At 47.6% G+C, this 27090-nt stretch overlaps 1 protein-coding gene across 8 annotated transcripts in view; it reads left to right on the top strand.

The window, feature by feature from the left end:
- The window catches only part of sif (still life), a 251444-nt gene that overhangs the window by 117607 nt on the left and 106747 nt on the right, over positions 1 to 27090 (top strand). For 6 of the 8 annotated variants that reach the window (XM_065454834.2, XM_065454836.2, XM_070538773.1 and 3 more), the window contains exons 10-11: positions 14382 to 14417; positions 21391 to 21498. In XM_065454834.2, the coding sequence (XP_065310906.2) occupies positions 14382 to 14417; positions 21391 to 21498 (144 nt within the window). The remainder of the gene's footprint in view (positions 1 to 14381; positions 14418 to 21390; positions 21499 to 27090) is intronic. The other 2 variants (XM_065454839.2, XM_065454837.2) reach the window with 1 other exon arrangement.

Genomic DNA, 27090 nt, shown 5'->3' with positions numbered 1-27090 from the left:
TTTCGTCACTTGCTGGGTTGTCGTTGTCCTCTCAGCTCGGATGACGGCGGCAAAGAGAGCCAGCATCGAGTCTTGTTATCTCTTCGCTGCATTGGCGTGCCCCTCTCGAAAGCGACGTTTATTGCCATCTTGTTTCTGTTTTCGCCTTCACCGGATTCCCGGTCTCCGGGGATCAAGCGCACTTCTTTCCGCTTCGGTTTCGAACGTCGTTCGAGTGCGCTTTTGTTGACAGGTCAGCTATAACAGGTTTGTTAAGACATCCTATCCCTGCTTCCCCCCCTCCCCCCCCCCCCTCCACGCGCACACACACATACTCTTGTGTCCTCCGCGTCCATTGTTTTCTGCTACGTTGCAAATGGCGCGCGGAATCGTTCGTTACAAGCGACCCGATACGCAGTTTTGTTTGTTTCGGTATAGAAGCTCTCGCCGGTCTGTGAAAGATTTGTTATTGATGCCAAGTTTTTTTTTCTCGTTCCTGTCGTCGTAGCGGCGACTGCAGGAGCGGCAGTTTTAATGCGTAAGCATTCGCTGGCGAGTACTCAAACCCCGTGAAGTGAAAGGTGCCTTGCAACATCGCAAAAATACGTAATTTGCGAAGTGAGCGCGTTTAATCGTTATTGTAGTGTAAATATAGATGATTGGTAGCTTTATGAGTGATACGGAACAATAAAAAAATGCGAAGGAAATAGTTATAGAGATACATAGCGCTCCTTTGAAATTGCATGGAGAACCTTATAGTAGGGGTGGGCCAACGGAAATTTGGGTTTGGATCAACTTTAAATTTGAAGTTGGGTCCACTTGAAATATGAAGATGGGCCAACTGAAATTCGGGGGTGGGCCAGCATTGGGGTTGGGCCAACTTGAAGTTTGCGGTGAGTCAACTGAAAGTTTGGGGGTCGGCCAACTTATAATATGAGGGTGGGGCAGCTTGAACGTGGGCGAACATAAATTTGGGGGTGGGACCAGTTGAATTCTGTGGGTGGGCCAACTTAAATTTAGGGGTCCAGGCAAGGACAAGAACAAGGACAAGGCACACAGATAAAAAACGGGAGCGCCTTACTGTGTGGCCTTGCTGTGCCCTCGTCTTCGAAAGGGCAACCCACACCAGTATGCAATTCAACCTCGCCCAAGAAAAAAAAGCGCTTTAATCACGACCACCTAAGAATCTTTGACGTGCACCGAAATTCAAGTACGCGAGCATTTTTTGCATTTCGCCTCCAACGAAATGCGGCCACCGCGGCCGGGAGTCGAATCCGCGACCTCCCTCTTAGCAACGCAAAGTCACAGCCGCTCAAATATACATACGGTTAATGGGCGCGCGCACATTTACCGTGGTAATTCAAGACTACCTTGGTTTGTTTGTTCCGTCCGTCCTTGTCGTCTGCTCTTATAGGTGGTCCGTCTGTTCTTGTCGTCTGCTCTTAAAGGTGACGGAAATATTCAATATCACGTCAAGCTTCCATCTATTGCCCAACTGCCTGCGCTAACTGCTGGAGAATTCGGTATCCTGATGACGATAGGGATGACGATGATGATATGAGCCCTCCCTTTGAACTCGATATGGTGGCACCGTACGACCTAAAAGACGCGGCCTTAACCAACATAGTAATGACGCTCTCTGTTTGAGAAAATGTAATACCTGATGTGGGCCTCAGCCACATAAGGTAGAAAGGTGTGGTCGCGGCCCGCACTGATCATGTATACACAATTTAGGCCCCGCGGTGATGCCGGGCATGATTGATGATAAGGGCACAGCCGTGGAGATCGCTAATGAACGATTGGCACCTGGCCTTCCAGCAATAAGTAATGCCCCACGCTCGGGGCGCGGATATATATATATATATATATATATATATATATATATATATATATATATATATATATATATATATATATATATATATATATATATATATATATATATATATATATATATATATATATATATATATATATATATATGCTACATCATTAAATATAAGCGTCATGAAGAGAGGAAGAAGAAGAGAGCTGATCGAAAGCGGGCGAATCGGGAGGAAAAGTTGAGGATGTTGTTCGGGTCGTGGCTTACAGAGTGTTCGTGCTCAATTACCGCGCGGTAGAGAACAAATTTATTCGTTCCTTCGTTACAACGAGAACGTGTAGAAGAAAAGAAAAATCATTTCGCGTGTTCTCTGGCTCCCTCTCGCGGTTTGGCCTGAAAATTACTCGAAGCCATTTGCCTAACGAGCGTCTGTGCCAGTGAAAAACATAATTGTCGGTGTGTGGGGGACTGGCACATGGTTCTGTGGCTAGAAGAATAATGAGTCAGAGAGAGAAAAAAAGAAGCTAAAACAAATTGTTGTCGCAGATTTAGCGGAGGTAATCAGAGGTCGATATCTGCATTAATGGATTACACTGCATTAAATTTATTGCGACTACCATGTTTTCGTGTTCTCCATCACGGGGTTCGTCCAAGAAATACCACGCTTGCTGTAACTTGTGCGGTATTGGAAAATTTTAGCTGCTACTTCCAGAATTCCGATTTTTACTTTCCGTGACCGCTCCCTAAATCCTTTCCACTACGAATGCAGCGGCAAACTCACCGTAACAAGTCATCTGAAGGATACAGTACGCAATGTACGAATACAACGATCGCTTCATTTTACTTGCTTTCTCTGCATTCGGGTAAACATTGATACGAAAAGATCACGTGTTCACTGTCGTTTGCTCAGTATAATATTGTCTTTCCATAGTGTGGCGGCAAGCAAAAGGTGTGTTTCATTAATTTTCAGCGGTGATTTAACTTCATTGATCAGCGCAATAGCGGCCGCTTATCAGCGAGCTTTTGTTTGTGCTTGAAAGCCACGCCTTGATGTAGATTGATGAGGCTCTTTCCCGATACTGATCTTCGATTTCAACACATCTCGTTACCTACGTTCTTCGTTACTTTCCTCTCGGGTCACAAGATGCGGAGATGTTCTCACTGAGTATCGGTCTCATTTGTAGTGTAAAGAAGAAAATAATAAAGATGGATCCATCTTGCTTTTTTTTTTTCATTGCTTAGATTTATTAGAAGATGTCGTGCTCTGCTGTATTTGTTGTGTTTGCATTTCTCTGAAACACCGCCCTGCATGTTCGGCACTGTTCCTTAAAGGCTGAAAAAGAACGCTGTGCGTAAAAGCACAAATCAAAACCCTTGTTGTTTTATAAGCGATCGATTGTCTGTCCTGTTCGCAGCCCGTGCGTCCCCGCTATAAATTACGATGTGCAACTTCCTTCCATTTCTTTTTTTTTATTTCCTCACAATGCACCGTTTGCTCTGTATTCTATATTATTTCCCGTCATCGCTCGCAACAGCGAAGCTGAGTGCCGTACGAGATGTTTTCATTTCGGCTTCTTTTTATCTTGCGATCTTCTTGTTTCTTCGCAAGCACGTCGCGGCGTTCTCGCGTGCTCGCACCAGATTCTGTGCACTTTCGTACGTGTTCTGTACTTGTCGCATATTAATCGTGGAGAGCGTCGCGTTTAATGCGAGCCGGATTACAAAGATGGAAAGGCTATAGGGCGCCCTAGGCGTGTTCTCCTCCTGATAACTGTTTATCTTGTTAGCAGCCACGCTACGACGACTGCGTCATTTGTCTCTATTTGCTGATTGCGAGAAGTTCATTTCACGAAGAGCGTTGGCGTTTCTTCTTTTTCTTTTGCGTTTTGTATCCTGCACTTTGCGAGATCAAACATAAGTTTATTGCTCTCTTTGTTTATTTTGTTTGGGAGAAAAGCATTCACACCTGCATCTCCGATCATTTCAACATGGCCTGCGAGATCGTGCTCTCCACCCTGCGCTCCAGCCCGATCTCTGAGGCCTTGGTTTTAGTATGCTTAAAGAGGTTTTGTAGGCTTACGGTGTTAGCATGATAAAGTCGAATGCCTTTATAACGAACTGCTTGGAGCATCCGAGATCCTTCGTTGTAGGTCCCTTCGTTGTAAAGGTCTCACACCGTGCAGCTGGCGATGGAACCGGGACAGAACTATACCTTCGTTATACACATTATTTTTTTTCTAGTATCGTTCGTTGTGCTGCACCATTTATTTCTAACTGTATCGATGATGAGCTGTATGGCAGAGCGGATATCTCATTTATGTATTGGACGTCGTTTTCTGCGCCTCTTTTGCGGTGATAGCGTTGTCGAGATCTCCGCTGTCTGTAGTGTGTTATTTAATGCACAGTGGCTGTGCTATGAGGCTTAGGCATCGCAAGCTTGCCTATCAATGCCTTAAGTGCAGTATGATACGTAAATTTACCTCTATTGTTATTTTATTTAAATCAGAAATTTGATTAGTGTTGATAGGCAATGAAGTGAGGCTCCACCTCCTCACGATGCTTATAGCGGCAAAGCACGCTTTACAGTGCTAAATGAGACTCGTTGTTGAACGCCACTAATTACGATTCATTCGAGAAAGAAATGAAACACGTCAAGTAGGCTCTCAGGAAAATTATTTAAAGTATCTGTGTAGGTAGCGTCTTGGTCGTTATCACTTACGCGACGGACGACATTGCCTTGTTATACACAAATCCCTTTATCGAAACTATGCGCGACTCCAGTCTGAGTCATCCCTTGTTCGATCATTGTTAATAACTTCAAACCTTCATCTTCCTCTTAACCTCTATATTATTCGGATTGAACTACGCATGTGGCATACACTCAGCCCATCGCTATAAGAAATAGATAAACTATGAAGCCTAGATGTGGAAGACCGGCTAGCTCTGCCACGTCATTCGCTATCGATGACTACAGACTGCATTCGTCACACTTGGTCTGGAATTCTGCCCGTTCCATATTGTTGTAAACCGGTTACTGGCGAGAGAGTGAGAAGGAAGCACCTTGACTACGCCATTTCTGTACGTTGTAGAAGAAAATAATGAAAGAAATGAAGTAATAATACTATGAAAAATTAAGTAAAAATATCTTAGATAATTATCATAGTGAAAATGATGCTGCAACGGAGAGCTCATTCATCTAACGTCCTTCCTCTTCAATTGTTGCGCACATAGTTCGAGCAACAAGTGACGTTGCGACGTACTTCGATAAATCGTTCATCTGAGGTTAACTTAAACTGGCTGCATCAAAAAAAAAGAATAACCGTGCGCAATAAAGGAAAACAAAACTGACACTTTCGCGCCACTGAGTGAGCCTTTGTTCATGAGCTCCGAGATTTTTTTCTTCCTTTGAGGCCTCTCACCAGGTCGACGTGAGCTAAGCATCTTCTTCCGTCGACTTATTGTTCGGGCTCGCTTTGTGGCGGCCCGCGGTACCCGAATCCTCTCTCCCTCCTCCAGCACCGTTACAAAAGTTGCCGCGACGTTTAAGCAATACGGGCCTTTTGTCAAAAAAATTTGCACGAAAAACGAAAGAAATAAACTTGTTTACATACGGGTGCCGGCGCCGATTGATTTCCCCTTGGCGGAGCGCAGTGCGTGTGGCGAAGGTATGGACGAAGCGAGCGTCGACTGAACAGCAGGGAGAAACCGAGAATTGTCTCCTGTCGTTTTTTTTCTTGTTCATTTTTTTTGACGCCCCGCTTTTGTCCCAAGCGGAACAATGAATCGGCGCATCGCCGCATATCGACTCGGGACGAACGAGGTTAATGGAAGTGGGCCTCGCTCCTCCGCATTTCGGCGGGGACCGCGCGCGCATCCTGCGATAAACAATGAACCCCTGTTCGCCCTGCGCGCGGAAACCACGAATCCCGCCGCATCCGCTTCGGTGGCGGGAAGGGACGATTGGGGGAGGAAGGGGGGGGCGGAGTCATTTGTGTTTCGAGACTGGGCGCGGGATTGTCGGGCGCCACGAATGTCATATTTTTTTGAGGGCCGCAATTCCGCGGCGTTTACGCGCCGCCTCCGCTCTCCTGTTTCGGAAAGAGGTAAGGATTTTAATGAATAGGGATAACGTTTCCGCGGTGAGCTAGGCGGTGTGGCAGCGCGCTTGGCAATCACCTCGTTGGGACGAAGACGGTGGAGGCTCACATTGTTGCAAAATAAAAGAAGAATAGATGCGGGGAGTCTCTGAAGTTGAGGCGGATACGTTATTGACTACTGCGTGAATCTTTCCCTTTGTCTGCACGTGACAGTCAGACATTCTGAGTTGTCGGTAAGGATGTGGCCTGTTTATTTACTCGTGTTAGACTACCTTTCCTTTTCTTATAGACTCTGTTTATTTCCTCTAAGGGCACCTTTTACACAGATGTGCGTGCGTGTCGGTGCCATTCTTGATTACTCGCCTGCAAGGAACTTTACTAAGCATATTCACCTTTCTTTTTGTGAAGATGCACATGTGTATGAATAAGCTTCGTCCTTCATTACCTTTCGTTCCGTATTAGACTCTAGCTTGGTCGAACTGGTAGGCGATTCGTGGCTGCCTTTTTTTTGTCTTTTTTTTTTCAGTGCGCTACGGCTTGGGTATAAGCTGCCGCTGATAGAGGCGATGGAGGCGCAAGGCAGCACTTCCTGGTGACCTTACCAGCGTGACCGTCGTGCACCAAATGGGACAGGGGACTTAGGGGAAATGATCAGGAGACGAATGAGACCCAATTTCGGCGTACATCAATAATATTAATAATAGTAAGAACATAACCGAAATAAGAGCTGAGCAGGGAGTGTAATGAGAAAAAAAATCATCATTCCCGAATTATGATCTACAGCGAACGGTGCAGTTATTCCCGCGACATCCACAGACATCCACAAATAATTCGTACAGAGAGAGAGAGAGAGAGAAGTAGAGGAGAGTGAAGGGGGGGGGGGGTAGAACTCGCCTGATAGATCGCCCGCCGCGGAAGAGAAGCTCGGCCGAGAAATCGAAGATATCCGCACGATTGACGCATTCTCGGTAATTTCTTTCTTCCTTGTGCTTTTGCCATAGGAGTCGGGCTTCCGTTATGAACGCCTCCTTGCTTTCTTTCTTTTTTTTCCCCCGTTTGATCGCAGCAGAATGTCTTCTTACTCCCATTTCGTTTTTCTTTCTCGCCATTTCTTGTATCGTGCCGCGTATTTCGTTCCTGCGCGGCCGCTAAATGTGATGGTAGGATGGAGCAAGCGGAGGGGGGGGGGGGGGGGCACAAAAAAGAGCCCGTTAAGAAGAATAAGATAGCGGGGGGAGTGGTTGGGGGGGGGGGGGCACGCCGGAAGATGAAGGGATCGGGTAGGTCAAAGGAGGGGGGCCAAAGGAAGTGAGGTTCGTAGAACGATGGCCGCGTAAGTGGTCGGCGGGCGCAAAGGCTGCTCGGAAACTCCCGCGGTGTAAGAGGACGACGCTTCTGTTGCTGCTGGCTCCTTCACGAAGCGGAAGGCGGGGGAGAAGGAGGGGGGAGGGGAGGGGGGGGGGGGCGTCGCACGATGCCTCCGCTTGTGCCCGCCGATGCCACCACTTCGGCTGAGTATAGCCGGTCTTCTCCGGGTGCAGTGGTGATTGGATGCGATAGGAGACGTTTGCTGCGTGCGTGTATGTGAGCGGGCGGGCCTTCGGGTTGGGCAGCTGTATAGCTGTCTCGTATTTTTTTCTTTCTCGCTCGTCTTATTCTGGTGCTTCCGGCCCCGCACCGCGCTCTGCTGTTGCTTCTCGCGCCGCCACCGCAGCCGAGGAGAAGGAGGAGGGAGGAGGCTGAATTTCTCTTTCTCTCCGTTTCCCGGCGTACCTATCCGCGGTAAGCTGTGCTCGCTGGTCCGCGTCACACTCGAGACCGCCGGATTTGTTGCCCGCTTCGCAGGCAAGTGGCGCACGCAGCGGAACGAAGCGGTAGCTATAGTCCCTCGTATTTTTTTTTACTCTTTCTATTCGCGACGCGCTTGAGGCTTGAGAGGCCGCAGGGACGGGCGCTTGGCACGACGGGATGCCTCCGGAGAGCTGTGCCGTTGGGATTTCTTTAGATTTAGTTTGCTTGCGAGCGTACCGTGAACAGATTGCGCCTGGCATATTTACCGTTGCGGCAGATTTAAAGAAAAAAGAAGAGACAGAAACAAAGGATAAATGTGGGAGGGGAAGGAATGCGCAGCGCTTCGAGATATATAGAGGAACTGCTTTTAAGGAAAGTGTGTGGCTCGATTCTATTTCGACGTGTGATTGTGATGCACGTACAGTGACAATCTGTCGATGATGAGGCAATATCGGCGCATCAACTTTCCTTGGCTATTAACCAGATCACAAAGATTGTGGGCTACGTATCTAACAGAGTCGATGTTGGCGGGACGACGACATTTTGTCGAGTTATCCACAAGGACGAATTAATAAAGTGTGCAAAATAACAACAGTCGAATCTTTTGTATTGTTGGAAGTGGTCTGTCGTCTTCGACAGATCACTGCAGTACTACAGCACTACAGTACTATAGTACACTGCCCGGAGACGACTCCTATAGGTATTGTAGTACTCAAGTACTACAATACTTATAGTACTGTAGTACTATAGTATATAGTCCTACAGTTAGTAATAAAGTATATAGTACTACAGTAAGTATTATAGTATATAGCACTACAGTAAGTACTGTAGTACTACATACTATAGTACTCCAGTATTATAGGCATTGCAGTACTTGTGTACTACAATACTTATAGAAGTCATCGCCAGGCAGTGGCCCACTGAGCTCAGCAGTATTGTCGGCGCTGACAAACACCGTTAAAGGTGTCGTATTGTAGGACACAGCGCAAGTCATCGTCTCTGCAGGACAGGTTACTGTCGTCATTGTCGTCGCCTACGAAACAAGTGGCGCCACCTTCTGAATTTCTTGTATTTTCAAGCTTTTAGTGATCACTGCGAGCATGAGGGCGCACCAGCGTAAGTCGACTTATCCGAAGGGACATGCTTTCGCGTTCGAATTATGCGAGTTTTTTTCTTCTATAGCCATGTGCAGTTTTTCGCCGGGATGTTCCAGAGCGTTCAAATTAAGAAGAAAAAGAAAAGGTCGAATTAACCGAGATCGAATTAATGGGAGCCGAGTGTAATACAAAGAGTTCAACGGTGAGGCATTCTTCTGGGCATAGTTACTTTCACCGAGTTTAAACCACAAGATTCAGAGAGAGAGAGAGAGAGAGAGAGAGAGAGAGAGAGAGAGACAAAGCAGGAGAAACTGTCGTGCAACACAACGATGCCTCTAACACATTTCCGCTGAACACAGCCTCTCAAAGGGGCAATCGATTGATTTTCAAGCAACAGTTTTTCGGTCGTGGGTTGCGTAGATTGACGGTTAGAGGCAAAAACGCAACAAGAACTGTCAACCATATGGGTATGCAATTCAGTTATTCAGCCGAGAATTCTCGAAATACAAGATAAAGAAATACATGCCCTCAACTCAAAATTTCCCCGGTCTCCATTTCCCATTCGTCGCAACCGCTCACGTAACCACTCGCTGCCGATGGCAAGAGCTCGAATCGCTTACGTAGCGTAAGTTTGCACTCCATGGTCGCCTACATGTTCTATGTTCACCGATTCCGGTTACTCGAGTGCGCTGATGGCGCCATTACCACGGTAGCAAATTACCTTTACGCATTCTAGCACATTTCCGTGGCTGCCACTACTGGTCGAGCGTCCTTGTGCTGCGCAACGTCTCTTTCATTCTTTCATAGCCTGCGCAGGCAGTTTTGCACAACACCGCGAACAACAAGAGAAGGTGCGGTAACAACGGCCCACGGCGGTGCGAAACTTCCACCGCGTGATCAACATTCACGAGTGCATTAATAGCACGTGCAAGATTAGGCAACAAAGCGACAAGGCTGGTCATTTTGGTTGCAGGAGTGGGTAGAGAAGCCTTTGTGCGAACTTCTCCTTTGCGCACTTCCCTATGACAGAGAGAAATGCTCAGGGACGTGTTAGTGCGTGTTAGTTACAGTGACTTTTTGGTTTTTACCGGCCATGTGCATTTGTGCTAGTACAAGAAGTACAGCAGGCAAAAATGAAACAAAATCTTAATTCATCACGTTTTCTTTTTTTTACTACAGTGCAGTGGTTCTTAGCAGCGTTGTTTTTAATCAAGCATGGCCAAGTGAGTGGTGAGATTCGTGAAGCTTATCATGAGTTGCCACTTGACGATGATGTGATCCGCAGCGATGTAGTGACTCGTTTGTGTGATTAAAACATTAAATAGTTTGGTAACGGTGGCTTTGACCTACCCTAGAAGCACCTCCAGCCGTCAGTCTACGCATCCTGCAACAGAAAGACGGTGGCGCCGGTCCCGTCGTTTGTGTTCGTCTTCTGTCCTGGTCTATTGCGCCTTGCTCTGTACTTATCCAAGCATGAACCAACTTGCCCGAGCGAAAGTGTTGTTTGAAATGTGTTCACGGGTGCCTTCATTATACCACCATCTTTGATTCAGCTACCGGCTACACAGCGCCTTCACGCGCACGTAGTGCCTTCCGTGGATTTGCTTTCTTTCTTTCTTTTTTTGAGACATTCGAGTCCTTTAGCATAGCGTCGATGTATATAAATATACGCACGGAGGATCAGCAGTACCAACGGAGACGTCTCAGGACATTTTGTTCAAGGGAAGCGCGCTGAAATCTCATCGATATTTCGCTAGCGCCAACGCATCGCCGCCGGCAGCAATTTTTTAGGGCATTGTCGTTGGAGTGTTGTCAACAAAGGATATTTGTGGAACAGTGAAATGTATATCTTTAAGCATGACGGTTTTGCGCGGTGCCTGAAGACGTCGACACTGGAGTCGTTGTTTCTATTTACCAACTCCTTATAATACTGCCTGAATGTTTGAAAATTTACGATGCTTTAAAACGGTCAATTTTTGTTGCCGCACTACCAGTAATATTGCGCAGACCTTCAGGAACAGTGGTCTTGACGATTCCATGGGGAAGTGTGGATAATCTAATTGTGACCTAAGTTGGTTCTAGGTATTTTTGCTTAGATTCTTTGTTTTTTCTGGCGGTTGAGAATGAGCTTTGCCTACTTTTTTAGGGCGTGCAAAGCTGCCCTGCTGAGATATTCTTAAAACAGTCGTATTGATTTAGTTTACGCTAAGCTTAGCGGTCGAGCGATGTTTTCGACGATTGCGCCACTCTGAAGCTTCGCATTAGAGGGCAGTACTTGCTTTCGCTGTCTTTGCAGTTTGTTTCCATATGATCTAGAGAGATACTACTACTCAAAGCACAGCTGCCGGCGAAATAGCAGTTTTCTTTTCGTGCTGTCCGTAATATGCAGCGTAAACGGCTGGTTGACTTAGTGTTCACTGCAGTTCCTCACAAGTTCCGCTTTTTGTTCTTACTTTGTTAAAATTACATCGTTGTTATAATCTTTTCTGCACTTCATCGACGCTTTGGGTCTGGAAATATCTATAAAGTTAATTAAGCGGCGCGCAATTAACGATAATTTTACACAAAGATGGGGCGTAGACGTGTACGGTACTTCCTATCTAGTCACTTCAGCTTTAGTAGCGCATAATCGGCGTAGATGTATTCCGTACATGGCGCCGAACGGCGCTGTTTCCTTGCGAGGACGTAAACAATGACGGCTACGTTCACCCGCAGCCCAAAGAATGCAGCTTAATGTTTCTAGAAAACGGAAGAATCGCGACCGTGAACGGGTATCGTCATTTTTATAGTCCGACACTTACATCTTGCTAGTCAAGCTGTGACGCTTCATCGGTTACGTCGAGACTTATCGATCGCCACCCTCGGAACATCCAGTGCACAATCCTATGCATATGCCGTACGGTGGTAGATTAAACATCGTCATTTGAGAAGAAACCGGAAACGTCATCTTATAATGCTAATTTTGGCTTCCACTTGATCTTTCAAAAGGGGGGGGGGGGGTGAACAAAAACTCGTAAACTTGTAGCACACAGGCCTATCGTTAATGGAGCGAAAAGGTGAAGTAAGGCAAGAAACACGAAAACATCAAGATATACGTAGCTTGAGCGTAGCAAGTCACGGAGATGCAAAATTACTGGCTCTTTCGCCCCACCTAATGCCGTCATAGCCGTTTCTTTTTATCTCTCCTTTCCTACTGCTCCTCCTTCTCGTGACCCAGGTCGACTCGCGAACTAGAAATCTCAAATGCGAAGCACGCACGTCTAGCACGCAGCAACGCCCAGCGCTGCAGCCTGCTCTGTATAGCGTGCATCGCTGTATGCGTTCTGCGTTGTGCGGTGAAGGGGCATTAGTGAGCGCCCGTTATTATGCCGGTGTGCCCGGGAAACCGTGACTCGTCGAGCGCTGACGGCGTCCGCTCTCTTGTGCCGGGCTCGTTCGATGCACTGAGCACTGGGCTTGCTACTACCGCAAACACGACGTTGGTGCCTGGGGGTGTAGATTGGCGCGTTCTGGCCAGTTTTTTTTTTTCATTTGCTCGTTTCCTTACTGATCGCTTTTTTGGGGCACTTTTTTGCCTCCCGGTTTCCTCGCCGTCAATGCCTTCGCATTCTTTGATGCACGCTTTGAGCGAGTGGCAACCGTTACCTTGCTGGCTCTCCGAGCTTCCTTTCTGAACTTCCGCTGCAAATTGGCAGCGTCGGCTGGAGCGTTAGCTTTCCGACAAATTACCTATGACGCCAACACAGGTGACGGAACTATGATGAAGCATTTGAAAACGAGGGACGACAAGAGAAAGAAATAAAGTGCACCGGGAAGGTGAAGGTCGCGTGTGACATTTTGATGGCGCAGCTGTTGCGTCATTGTTTTTTTTCCTGTTTTGTTTATTTCGTGTTTTGGAGGTCAGCCCACGGCTGTCGGACGAGGTGCTGAAGTTTTTGGCAGGAGGATTTCAGCAAGAACATAGGCCATGCGTGGTATAAGATCGACAACACGCAAGTTGGAGAGCGGAAGTTGACAGAGGGTGCGTTCTAATTCGTCCTGACGAAAAAGAAAAAAAAAGAAGAAGAAGGCTGTCTACCTTGAGCTCTCCGACAGCTACTTATGCAAATTGGAGCCGCGACTAGACACTGTTTGTTCGCCAACTGGCGTAGTTAATGAAGTTAAACCAGAAAATTTTTATGAATGAATTATATACGTATATAAACAGTTGATAGTAAAAAAGCAAGGTGCATTCACGTTGGGCTTTATTGATGTTTGCATTAGAATATGATGCGTTGTAAATCACAAATCCTAACTGACTGCCAACAAATGACTATGGTTCGACGGCTTGCGGACTTGTTTCTCGAAAGCAATTCATATTATGTACTAGTGTAAAAGAGGCACCTGATGCTAATAGCTAAGAGGCGCCCACAGTTGAATAAGTTTGACGCCCCATGCTTGTGATTAGGCCTCGAACGTAATGGTAAGTCGAGCGAAATGGCACTGGCTGCACTCCACTCCATGATGGTGATCATGTTGTTAATGTCAAGAACGGAAGCCCGTTTCTATAATAAAGCTCGAAACTGCCAAAAAAGGTATTGTAAAAGAGGCTACCTAGCCGTTGTTGTAGAGAAGTAACTTTTTCTGACAGGAAAAATTGAGATCTTGTCGGTGATAAGATGCGCTCGTCCTGCTGTAATATGTAGCCCCGGAACTCACTATGACACTCCAGTAGACACATCTTACGTCCTCTCGAGCACATAACCACACTAAATTCTGCATGCTCATGCTGCTCCAAATGATGACTTATTTCTTCAGCATCTTCCACATCGTCTCCTCATTCATATTATGTACAAGAGAGATAAAGTGCCATTGCTTTCGTCAAGCTTGCAAAAGAAAGTGTGCACCTCATACGTCATCGCAGAGCAACAATGCCATTGCTGCCTAAAAATACTAACGACGAAGCTTGGTGATGGCGAACTCTTCTGAAAAAAAAATAAAGAAAGAAGAACATCCTGTGGTAAAATAATTGAGTCACTTAAGTATCCTTGCGTGATTTGAATGCGAAAGTATTAATACTTGTCTAAGTTATCACCTTAAATTAAAACTCCACCTTAATCTGCCTTAATCTAATTTTGGGAGTGCGCCACGGGGCCCGTCCGACGCTGTATCTGTTCATCGTGGGATTTCGCTGTGCGAACCGCAGCAGGCCCAGTGCTGGGAACGTGACGTCATCACTTCGTCACGTCCGTTTTCTTGCCATCTGATGTTAACACCGGACGCTCGGTGGATTTTCCGCTTCATAGGGGCACATAAAGCTTCCGCTTTTAGAAAAATAGATAAAACTGTGTTGATCGAATCTAACCACAATGCGTGAAACCGCTCAAGAGTTCGTCTGCCGGCTTAGTGGTCGGGGACCTTCATTCAGTGTTTCGCTAAGTTGTCTCTTATAAAGTCCACTTCGGAATTGGAAACGGGCATTACATGGCGCGAGTGTCCGGCGAAAACGGCAAAGTTGTTTTGTACACGCCGAAGATAGGAAACGCACCCAGAAAGAGAGCTATAGTCCTTGCCTGGTCCGCGACTAATTCCATGTCTTTCTGTCTCGTGTAGCTCCCGCCTACCGAAACAGGGAGAACATGGAAAAAGGTGCGTGAGTGAATCTGGCCATAACTCCTCCTCGCCTGCTCCGGCTTGCAGCTCTCTGCTCCTTCCGCTCCTTTGCGCCCGGCACGCTCGCTCGACGTGTTTCTTTCCTGGATATTGGTGTTTGTTTCTGCATCGTCGCCACCTGCGTACTTTTTTTGCCTTCTTTTTTTGCATTTGCGCATCATCACATACGCATGGGCCTGAATGCTTTTTTTGTTTTGGCTTTTTGCGGCAGGACTGCTGCTATTCAGGCTGAGGTGGCATTTTGAACGATGTATTCGTTGTTTTTGAATTACGGAGATAACGTGGCAGTTTACCAGAATTCGTCGGTAAACGATTTGATTGGCGTCTCAAGCTACTACCTAAGCTACTGCCTTCGTCATTGCAGGAGTCGCCGTGGTTGCTTAGTGGCTTAGGTGTTGCGCTGCTGAGCACGAAGTTGCGGGATGAAATCCCGGCCACGGCGGCCGCATTTTGACGGGGGCGAAATGCAAGAGCACCCTTGTACTTCGATTTGAGTGCACGTTAAAGGAACCCCAGGTGGTCAAAATTATTACGGAGTCCACCAGTACGGCGTGCCGCGTAATCAGGTCGTGGTTTTGGAACGCAAAACTCAGTAATTAATTTAATTAAATTGTTGTTTTGGGGTCCACAAGTGAACGTGCTTTTTTTTAAGAGACCTTACAGTATGTTTGCCGTATGGAGCATTTTTTTCGCAGGGGAGAGTTTCCTACCGACTGTGAAAGTGTCACCTATGATGTATCAGTGCACAATCCTAAACAATTATACATTATTCATGCGTTGAGCAACATTAAATGGTTTAGCGAAGTGGACAAGTGGCTGTGATATCATGAAATACATAATGTCTATAGATTAGATCACCTCGCGAAGTTTTTTTGCCCTCGCTGATCGTGTTCACTTATCGGTTAAGGAGAAAGTTTATCAGTGCCTGTTTAGCTGAAGAACGCCATGGTTGCTTGAGCGTTTTTAGTATCTTTTGATGTCCTATAGGGGTGGAGTTGTGTTAGCCCTTCACATTTTTTTTGCCATGAAACATATGTCCAGCACGCTCCAGCATATCTTCTTTTTCTTTTTGCTTCATGCGTTGTGGAAGTTTGTCCAAGACCCGCAAATACGTTGTATCGCTCTATGGGAGGTTGCATGACGTAGCACTTTTATCATTTAATTGCGTAATTCTTTTGCAGACCACAAAATATGTCTGTATTCGCGTCGTCACTCCAGTGGGTCAGTGTGTGTTTTGGAAAAACATTCGGCGGCTGATGAAGGTCAGACAAGGAAAGAAGAATACTAACTGCACAACTTTTCACACCTCATCCTAATTGCTTTGGTAGCCATCTGGGAAGCCTTTAGGGTTCCTTCTCGTTGAACACGCATTTCCAGTAATAATGTGGCGTTGCGCTTCGTTTCTCAGATGTTGAGACCACTTTCCACATGTTTAGTATGAGTTCCAAGGTGTTTTTTTTTAATTGGAATACTTCGAGAACAACGCGACCGGTAGAGTGAATTATCTTCCGACAGCAGCTCCTTTGGCGTTCCTACCGGCACAGCGCTCACACCTGCACACAGCCATTACACCCAGCTCGCCGCAACATGGCACGTGCTTTCCACAGTGTCAGTGCTTCCACCGCACGTGGGTCAAAAGGCGATAGCCGCCTTTGAAAATTCGAGCGCACTGTTTTCGGTAAACCTTTGGATGGTTAATCTGCATAACAGGTGTGATGGCCGTTCATGTCGAATTACAAATGAACTGCTTCTCAGTAACGTACGTTTGATGAGATGCGGGTGCAAAAAAAAAAAAAAGGAGACTACGCAGGGGGCTGCCCTAGAAGCCCGCGAAGCTGGTGCAGCGAAACTGGTCAGTGCAGTGGGGGAGCTCACTGCAGGTGAGGTGAGTTCGGTGCAGCAAAGAACACCAACAAGCACGCACACACGCCCGGAGCTTGGCGGCCTTCGGGATCGCACAGGAAGAACAGAACGGGCGTCCAATACTCAGCGCGCTGCGCGGGGATGTGCCGCTGCACGGAAACAGCTCGGTAAAAGGGGGCGCGTTAAGAAAGCGACGCGAAGAAATTGCGGAGGCCATTTATAAAAATGCGGCGATTAAAGCACAAGCCGACGGACGCACAGTGGAAGGCGGCCCAATATCTCGGAGGCAAAGCATTGCTCGCGCCCTGCAGTGCGCTGCAACCGCGAACGCTGGTACTCGCGCCATGAAAGTACACAAGCAAAAGTAAAAAAAAAAACAGTAATCAAATACGAATTGCAGCCTGCCAAATCCTAACAACGGGTGGAGGGAAGGGCGCAAGCAGGCCACGGACAGCTTGTCCCTGATTAACTAAGCACGGGGTTTTCGCCCGCGTGACAACAGGCGCGAGAAGGTAGACAAGCGTGCAGAGCGACACCGCGCACAACAACAACAACCTGCCACTTTTCGCATCCTCAACGCTGCGCTGTGCTTGTACGTTTTTCGAAAGAGCCATCGCAGCACTCGCGTCACGGCTGGGCTCGCGAACAGCTCTAATGCGAACGCGAACAGAGCCTCGTAGGCGGGGTGCCGATTTGCGCGTTCGCCTGTTCGAGATGTCTGTTCTCGGGCTTGACCGTAAAGTGATTCGAACGACTCTGCCGAGCAATGATACAGTGCGCCAGCACCGAAAGTATTTTTCCCATCTCGTACAGTCTTTGGCAATCTGGTTATACGCTTTTAGAAAGGGCGAATCTTTCGTACGACTCGTGTATGAGCGCGAGCTAATCTCTATACGCGGGCACAAGCTTGAGTTCACCTACAGAAGCACACACACGCACACACACGCACACACACACACACGTAAATAGGCATATACACATACACCTGTCCGCTCATGAACTAGCACCGTTGTCGCAGCCTCCTGTTTCGGCCCGGCGCCAATAACTCGATTAGCTACCCCCTACGGACTCAGGTATACGCGAACTGGTTTTCGCTGGAAGGAGGGGGACGGTGGGCTTCTGAGTTCACCTCGCGAATCGTGCCTGCTGGAAAGAGGACCATTTTCTTTTTTTTTTGCACAGTGGGACCGTTTGCATTCAATGAACGCTAGCATAACATCGTTAAGTGAGCGCTCCAGTTCGAGTTTCCGTTCGCCCCTCCCACCTCCCCCCCCGCTACCTGCATCCCACTTTCCTCATTTTTTTTTTGTTTCTCTCTGCAAATACGTTTCACCGCGAACACTATGCCAAGCTCTTTCCGCTTCGCCGCCCGCCAACCCTGGAGAGCTCGTCGGGTACCGGCGGCGTTTCACGGTGAGAGCACCCTTGGGAATGGAAACATTCGCTGGCTTATCGAGTTGTCGTACACTCCAATTTGCCGTGTTCTTTCTTTTTTGTTCGTCCTCTTTGCCTAAATAACTCGCGTAATTCCTTTTTTTTTCAATGTTTGCCCCCAGGGATAACTCTCTGCATTAGGTAAACCAGCGACCGCCAGGGCGCTCCACATAAGCGTTTTTACTCGAGAGATTGGTTTTTCGTGTTTTTTTTTTCTGCGTGCTTTTAAATATCTGAGCGAGCCATACGTTTCGCCTTCGTTTATTTGGTAGAACAGTTGCTGAAATTAGATCCTGGAATAAAATTAGACTTTCAAAAATGTTTGAAGAGAAAGAGAGAGAGAGAGAGAGAAAATATTGCAGAGAAAGGCAGGGAGGTTAACCAGAGGTAGTTCCGGTTTGAAGAGAAAAATATAAGATGGGAATGTGGAAAAGCCGAAAACATGTGACTCTAAAACCTGGAGTATACCTAACGTGCAGTGTAACGCAGGAGATATATTCACAGGTGAGTTACTTCCAGGATGGAAATACACAAGAGACAACAAGTGCAGAGAAAAATGGAGATGAAAGATTAAATATGGATGGAAAGAATCAATAAAGGAACGTCTCTGGATGGAGCTTGAGGCCTCTCTTGTTCGACCAATGTCTGGCATAAGCCGTGAAGAGAATAGTCAACGAAATGAAATGAAATTTCAGAAAAGAATGCGCTTTGTCTTGCAATAAGTATTGACTTTCTTTTTGAAGCTGCACACGAACCATGTAGGTGATAAAGCTGTGGACGCTATAGGCCGACGAACTATGCGAAGTTAATGCTGTTATAATTAGAGATCTTATATAATTACAGAGCTGTTATATTATAATTAGTGAATCGATGTTATAATTAGGGAGCTACCTTTCTGGTGGCAAAGCAGTTGCATTGCGACCACGAAATCCGGGCACCGTAGAATTTTGCGTAGGAAAGACTAAAATTTCGTAAGAAGAAAAAAAGAAAGGATTTCGGCTCGGGCACAATGGAAAGTCGGTGAGTAAGTGTCCTTGTATTCTGTGTGTCTGAAGATAGGCCGACTCCTGTGAGAATCTCATTAAGTAAATAATTTCAGTAATTCAACACAGCATGCGCTAACTCTAGTTCAAAGCGCGCGCGAGATGTGGAAAAAATGTACACGCAGTTCAACACATCGAGGTGTATTTTTCGTGATGGGCCGCCGTGTAACGCAGGTCAGGCGTGCTCCTATGATGAATTGAATTGAGTTTATTTCCATTTTGAATGGGGGAAAAGTCTGAACTAAAATTGAAAGTTAATTCATTTGGCAGAGGAGCGACGTGAGTCCAAACGCCTTGTGAACTAGGGTGACGGAGGCGGAACATCGCTTTACCCTCGCGTCATCGTATATACACTTCCTAGCACAGCATCACGTGGTCTTCTCGCGACTCGTCTTGCATACTCTCTCACATGGCGTGGCGCGTGAGATACGAAAGAGCAATGCCAGCGCATGTGTACTTACCGTACACTGCGATGTTTCTTCGAAGTATACATCCTGCTGTTCCCATTGTCGTTTTTTTTAGCATGCCCGAAACAGCACACGAACGAACTTTTCTTGCCATCGCGCTACCTTTACGTCTAATGAACCAAGTCTCGTAAGTTGGGACTTTCGAAAAAATAAGGCGCTATTTGAGGTGTCCTATCACGTACGCGTCTTGGAGCGAGAACGTGCGTGACGACCACTATAGCGCTAGATATTTTCCTCGAGGGGACAATTCACCGCTAATCTGCCCCTTCCAAGATGGCTGACCTCGAGTTGCAAGCATTGTCGAAGCCGATGGCCGTGTATTAGCCGCAAGCGAGGAAGGCTCGGTAACAAACACGCGGGAGACTCCTGTCCCTGCTTGCAGCGCCAAGTTCGCCATCTTGTAAGGGTAAGGCGAGCAGATGCCACCGCTCGCGGCATTTTCCATGCGCTACACTTCAAGCTATGCAGTCATGACGTGAGCAAATTTTGCTTACTCATGGCTTCCGTTTTAACTAAAGGCTCGCAACGTAACTTGATAAAAAGCGGATTTGTGTTTGCGTAGCCTGAACTTCCCAGGTTCAGGAGGCTATACAGGAAAACCTCGGTGAAAATTTCGGCTCTTCTGTCATATCTTTTGATGAAGTACTCCACCGCAAGGCGTTGAAAATGTTCCCGTATTGCAGAACTGTTCGTTAGAAAAGAAAACGAAAGGAGTTAGAAATCAATTCGTGGTTACTCTGTCACCACCGACACATTTACGCATGGAAATTAGAGGTTACGTAGTCGCTCACTGCATAAACAAATCGACGCAATCACAATGTCTATCACGCAACATTAGTGTTGTTTTTGCGCGCTGTCGCGCCATCTTCAGCAAAGAAACCCCACCATTAAAAAGATCTATATTTAATGGTCTTTCGCCGCGAGCACGTTTATAACGAATTTATTTTGTTAGGCCAGGTGCTATCCCGCGACAGGTTTATCGCCGGGAAGCGCAAAATCTGATCACGGGGACAGCCAACGCAAAACTTGAAGAACGCACGCTTTTCCGAACTAAATTAGTCTAACCTTACCAGCAACATTTCGGGAACCGGTTAAGAAATTAACCGTGATTAAAGCTCTCGAAGGACTTGATTTAGAAGGTAATTCGTCACCCCAGCCGTAATCATTTCCGCGCGCTTCAAGCCCGTGAGGGCAATATTATTCGACCGAAAGACGCAAACACATTGGCGCGCTTTCTCGAAGCAGCAGGAGCGCGCTTCGCAAAAAGCGGCGTTGTGCGATGAAAAAGAAAAATAAAAGAAAAAGAAGAAAGAAAGAGCCACCGAACGCCTGAAGCGGTTTTCTGTCTTTCGATGGTTTTCGCGCGATCACTTGTGGCGTTGATTAACGAGCACTTCGAAAGAGAGAGAGAGAGAGCGATCTTCACGCCGTTTTATGATTACAACGAGCCGACAGCCGAGAAGCTTGTCGTCTCGTATAGCTCTACACGGCCCCGTTATCGCCTGCTCTGATCCACTCAGCGGTGCGATGAACGCCGACTGTCGCGGGAGATAAAAGGGAAAACAAAGCGCGGCCGAACAGAAGCGAAAACACTGCACTGGAGGGCGTCATGCGGAACCTACTGCCTCGTAAAGCTCGGTCGTTTCGGGGGCCACTTTATTGCTTGTCTCGTCCACCGCGCGTGCCTCCTACGGCCGTGTTCGTGCGTGTATGTGCGCACTCAACACGGGCGCGCGATCATCTTCTGCACCGTGTGCCTGTACGACTTTGCTGCTGCCGCTGCTTGTTCGATCATCCCCCTCCCCCCCCCCCCCCCTAACCCCGTCTTACTTTTCTCTTTCTCGATCGCTTCCTTCACCATGTGTTCGCTTGTGTCGTGGCTCGTCGCACGTGACACCGAAAACGGCGTCCTCGTCTGTCGCGCTCGACTGATCTCCGGCTTCCTTCTCCGGTCTTTCTCCCCCCCCCCCCTTTTCCCCTTTCTTTTCCCCATCGTCCCTATACCGTTTGTCTCCGCCTGGTTTCCCGTTCGTCTTGGCGCTCTCCCGGAACCGTTCTACGACGGCCTGAATGTACGGCGTCTGTGACACCGTGCCTGCCCGCCTGCCTGCTGCTGGGACGCCACCTGACTCGCCTCTCCAGTGGCACTGATGCGTGAAGTTCACGTGGAGCTGGAGGCGATTCGGAAAGAAGAACAGGCGCTCAAGACTCATCCCAACCTGCACGGATTCCGGGGACTGCTTGAACAGCGTGAGTGCAACTTCTCTGCTCTTCGAAGCTTTTGTTTATGTGTCAACTTGTGTACCCTGTGCCACGTGGAATGACGTATGGCTGCCATAAACTCGTACTTACTGAAGAAAATGTATTTTACAGCGAAGCTGTATATGGCTAGCCGATTCGTCCGTCCGTCTGTCGGTCGGTCGCCTGTACCCCCTAACGCTCCTCCCGCGCAACCCTATACGCACGCGCGCAAAGAGAGAGAGAGAGAGAGAGAGAGAGAAAGAGAAGCGCGCGATAAGGCAACACCACCTAGATAGCACAAGGCCTGTTTACTCCGATCCATGACGCCACGCTACCTGGCCCGAAGTTTCCTTTGACAAGTCTGGCGTGATGAAAGCAGTAACATCAAAATCACTGTTACCTACTCGGGAGCATCGCCATTCGGTTCTATGGCAATCGGGCCAGTTAATTTGACGTCATGTATCGGAGTGAAAAGGCCTTGTGCTTTCTAGGGGGTGTTGAATTAGCTGCGCCAGTAGGGACGTCGTTGCTCTCCGTCGCAGCCCAGTGCGTGCGCAGCAGTTTCTCTCCGGCTCCGAAATGGGTAGGCCACGCGTCATGCGTACTCCTGAGGAGCAGGCAGCTTCCTATCAGCAACGCCGCGAGCAGAACGGGGAACGAGCTTGTCTATACGCCGCTGCAGCCCGGGCACAAGAACAGGCTCGTGCAGCCGAACGCAAGCAGCAACTGCGTACAGAGAATCCGGCAGCCTACCAAGCCGTTGTCTAATGAACCGTCGGGATTAAAACAGTGATATAAAGACCGGAGCCGCACTTTTTAGCTTCGCTGTTTAACCATCTGTACGGAATGCTTGGGCGGTGATTGTTTCTTTTTGGTATCCAGTTTTGTATTACGTGTTTTCTCGTGAAATAATTTGCCTCTGCCCTCCCTAGCAATAATTTTAAAGAAACATAACATGAAAGAATGCAAGAACGTTAATGTGTAATGTTTCCCCCATAATTGCCTGATAATCTACTAACGTTATACATATCAACAGAGCTTTAAGTTTTGGGCATACGTATCACCATTTACGGTATACCGGAATACCGGAAACACACATGTGAGTGGCAGTGCCGGGGGCGCCATCATCTGACGCTGAATTCGATTGGAGCGCGTGCGAGACTCTCACTGCAATGTCGGGCTATCGTGCTACTTGGCTACTCGTGCATATCTCTCGGCACAAAACATGCTACATAATGTATAGCAGCTCCTGTCTTTTTCGTCAGAGAGAAGTCGTGTAGGACAAGAACCTTTTTGACGCTCTGGGATAAATAGAGCGCTACAAACAAGGTGTTATTGTAGCTGGTTGTGGCCGTTCGGGTTTCTGGTATTGCGGTAAACTGGTAAACTTCCGATTCACATTCAGAAAGGGTAAAACTTTCTAACAGGATTCTAAAGGCTTCAGCTTGCGCATACGTATTAGCATTTACGGAATACTGCGCTACTTACACGCAGACGTGAATAGCCGCGTTGATGGCTCCATCTCTTGGCGCAGCGTTTAACCGGAGAGGACAATGAGCTGTTATCGCAGCGAGCAATAATATCCTACTTCGCTGCTGGTGTAGCGCATCAGTAGCGGCGCAATAATTCTTTTTTATAAGAATTCCCTTCGACGACAATACCCACGTAATACAAGAAACACTTATTTAATCGCGTCACGGTTGCGCTAGACGTCACAAGACCACCTGCGTTTTTACTGCCGTCCACGTTTTTGTTAACCTGGTGTGCCGTGAAGTGTAATAAATATACGCGATAGCTAAAACCCTGATATTAGAACCGCGGCACACGAGAAAAGCGGCCATGTATGCAGCACGTGTTCATGAAAGGAGTGCTGATAATGTAGAGCAGATTGCGGAATTGTCAGTTTGTCACGACGCGCTCGTTAATTTTGCAAGCAGGAAATCTCTCCGCGTGCCCACTTTCCCGTGCAGTGTACAGCGTGCACAGAGATCGAAATCTCGAAATCGTGCGGCTTTGAGGCAAATACCTGCGTTTAAAGAGAGAGAGAGAGTGGGGGGGGGGGCGGCAGTCGACTGCTTTGGGAAGCGAGCACTGGCAAGGCGGCAGACACGTGATAAACAGCTCCTCCCCCGCGTGCTCGCTTGTCCTGGCGTTTCCTTCCACCTGGGTTAGTGCGCGGAGGGCGGAACAGAGCAAGCTTGCCTCAGTAAATCGGTGCAGCGTTCTGGAAGCTGGGATTCTTTTGTAAAAGGAGATGCGAATAGTGTATAAACTGCCTACTGACTTCCACTAGGCTCATGTGTTTTTCTGTACTCTAGTATTTGTTGCTGTTTAATATTTGTCGACAAGCGTCAAGGTAGGCTACATTAGGAGCCGGCTATCACAAGCGGCAGTTAAAGTGTTGAGGCTACCCCTCCCCTTATGTAGCACACACGCATGTACTAAGGACACGTAAGCACACTAAGCCCTTCTCTTCTCCTCCTCAAATAAAATTACAACGCATATATAAACGAAACAGATAAGTAAAGCTATACAAGACGGGCGTACGTCCTATATGCATCCGCGTTGTTAAATAACAAATGATGCTCTCTATGTAACAAAAACGCTTTATTACAGGTACACATAAATGTTGATTAGACAAGTACCACTGTATAACAACTAATGACTGCCTTTATGGCAAAAGTGGTCACGAGGTCTATTTTGAGGCCTGCTTATGGTTAGCTTTTAGATAATGGTCTGCATAAAATACAAATTGGTACGAACCTAGGCTGGCTAACCACTTTCTGTATATCTCGGAGAAGAAAACGTTCCTCGATTTTCCGCGAGGTGCCGTTATATCCTTTTGCAATTGTTACTAATGAAGCATTCGGATATCCTTCTTGCGAATAATAATGTGAGCTGCCTATAAAATGCGCAAACGTAAGCTATGCGGTCTGTACAGATAACTTATAAATAGTACTTATAATCCACGCGCTGTCTAAAGGCGCTCTGTGGAAATTATGTCTGTAAAAGCGATGACGTCGTTGGCTTTTTGTGGATGTTACATATCGTGATTTTCCAGTTAAAATAATTTGTTGTCGCTAGTGCGTCTATGGCGTATGCATAAACATATATCATGGCAAATAAATCGTTTAAGGCTTCTGTAGACCGTCTTATTAGGGCTGGACTCGCGAAGTTCGCGCACAAGGGTCATTCGTTATTGGCCTAACGCTTGGCTATCGCATCGATAGTTATCACATTTTTACAATTTCGTGGACGCCTTCCATCCTTTGCGTTCTTTAATGCTGCAACAAGCTTCGTCCATTCGCCTACCTTTATGAGGCTGCCCCCGCTATGTGGAGCATCTTGCTGCACGGTTTTATTGCGACATAGAGCGCTAACCCGAGTGACTGGAACGCCACAGGGCGGCATGCAGCGTACCAGAAGCAATTTAGACTAAGCCTCGCTCTCCAGTCGCACTCTTAGAGGCGGAGGGGCTGTTAATCAGCGGTACACGGACTTCGGGGTTTGCGGCCCCGGGGAACCTGCCGTAAATTAACGCACCCGCTGGGCTCACCTCGCGACAGGAGGGAAGAGGTGGACGGGGGCACCTCCTTACCCGCCCCTTTCCTTTATTCCTTCCATCTCCTCACGTGACTACTCTGCTGGCTTCTCTCGCGTCCGAAAACCCTCGTCCTATCCTACCGTCACTCTTCGTCACTTTCTTTCCCCTTCCCTTTTCCCCTTAACATCCCCGGTCCTCCCTCCGTTTCACGCGTTCTTGCGTCAAGGAACCGCGATTCCGGGAAATACCCTGTGCACTCGGGCTGCACCACTGCGGTACAGCGTGGTTGTAGCTGCGCGCAAACATTGCCTGTCGATAAGGTACTGAACCCAGAGGCCTTATCGCGGGTTTCGAGGATGGTTTAGCTAGGGAGTTTTCATACGCGGGCCCTATGCCCTATGCTTGTGTGCGTTTGCGTATGAAGGACTCCCCAGGTCTATAGCGTTTTTGCGGCCTTTGTCGGAATCGTGCTTTTCGCCAGGCGTGGGGCAGGTGCTGACTCGGAGACTCGCCGGCCGTCTTTTTTAACCAAAGTCAGTACGTTCAGTGAGTTCGCGGAAAAATTACAAGGGAGTCTAATCACCTACTGACAAGGGTACCGTAGTCGGCGACTGTGTCGCGATCCTTGATTATATAGGAAGAACAGCGAAAGAAAGGAATTACATTTGAAAGGGGTTAATAGACATACATTTCTGAAGAAAGCAACACAAAACAGAAAACAACATTCAAGACAGTGTACGTCATCCTGAGCTCTTAAAGGCTGAAGAGTACGAGAGGGCTACGAAATCTGCGGTGATCGTACTCGCGACCTTACAAATCTCGTATAGTACGAAATATGTATACTCTTGTCGGCATTCTTAAAGAAATCTTTAAAAAAGTATATTTAAACAAATTCTAATAAGCCTTCATAGGCTTCCTATATACGAGTGTTAGTCGAGAAATCCGCAGATTCACGGGCGTAATTACGCAGACAGTCCTGCCAACCATCACTAGAAACTTGCAGCCTCATGCTTTGCGCTATGGATCAACTGCTCAACTAGGTAAGAACTATAGCGATGAAAAGCAGCCTGTGAGTTCACGTATAGATTGTCTATAGACTGTTGAAATGAACTTTGTCAATGCGAACTCGCCATCTGATTAGCTTCCGCCTCTGCTTCAGCGTTGCGCGATATTTGCGTGACTGACTTCACGGGCGTTTTTAAAACTTCTTTTTTTTCCTTCCTTCCTTCTTTTTTTCATCACTTCACTCTTGGCTTCGTTCAGGCCCGGAGGGAATGGCGCGTTTCCCGGTGGGGGACTTTGCGGTCGAATTCGCATACGGCCCGCGGGGCGCAACTCCCGTTATATCTCCCGCTTTCAGAGCCGCTTATTCCGAGTTGGGCAATATGACAGCGCAGCGCTCCATCTCTCCCTCTTTCCCTCCGTCTATCTGGCTCTGTTTGTCTCTCTCTATCATGTGTATCCGCGCGTGTGTTATATATATAGTGCGCGTATGTTAGGGCGTTGTATATGCGCGTGTGAGCAATTGCAATTAAACGTGAGAGCGTGCCCGTCACCGTAACCCCTCCGACTGTAAAGCCGGCACCTTGCGTATTGGCACGCTGTAAATCAAAGAAAGGGGGCCTGTGGACGGTCTTGCAGGCAAGCTGCTGTGCACGGGCTGATGCCGTTTTCGGCGCGCCAACAGGTTCACACGTACGCGGGTCCGCTTCGTATGATTGTTAACATCCACGCGTTGCCCAAAGCGTGCCGATCGAGAATTTCCAGCGCTCACTGATCTCCGCAGTAAGCAGACTTCGGTTCTCGACAGTCAGCCGCCGCGTTTTGGTCTAATTGGAGCCGGCACATCGCCGGATGTTGTCGATTCGGTGGCTCCAATTTGAGCTCGTGGAATCTGCGATGAGTAGAGTGAAAACTAAATACACTATACTAATGGGTGACTTTAATGCCAAGGTAGGCAAAAAGCAGGCAGGAGACAAGGCAGGGGGGGGGGGGGGGGAATATGGCATAGGCACTAGGAATATCAGGGGTGAGTTATTAGTAGAGTTTGCGGAACA

This window comes from Dermacentor albipictus, chromosome 5, assembly GCF_038994185.2.
Source record: "Dermacentor albipictus isolate Rhodes 1998 colony chromosome 5, USDA_Dalb.pri_finalv2, whole genome shotgun sequence".
In the NCBI taxonomy this organism is placed as follows: domain Eukaryota; kingdom Metazoa; phylum Arthropoda; class Arachnida; order Ixodida; family Ixodidae; genus Dermacentor; species Dermacentor albipictus.
Note: the sequence above shows the minus strand (reverse complement) of the source record. Positions and strands in the feature narration are given on the sequence as shown.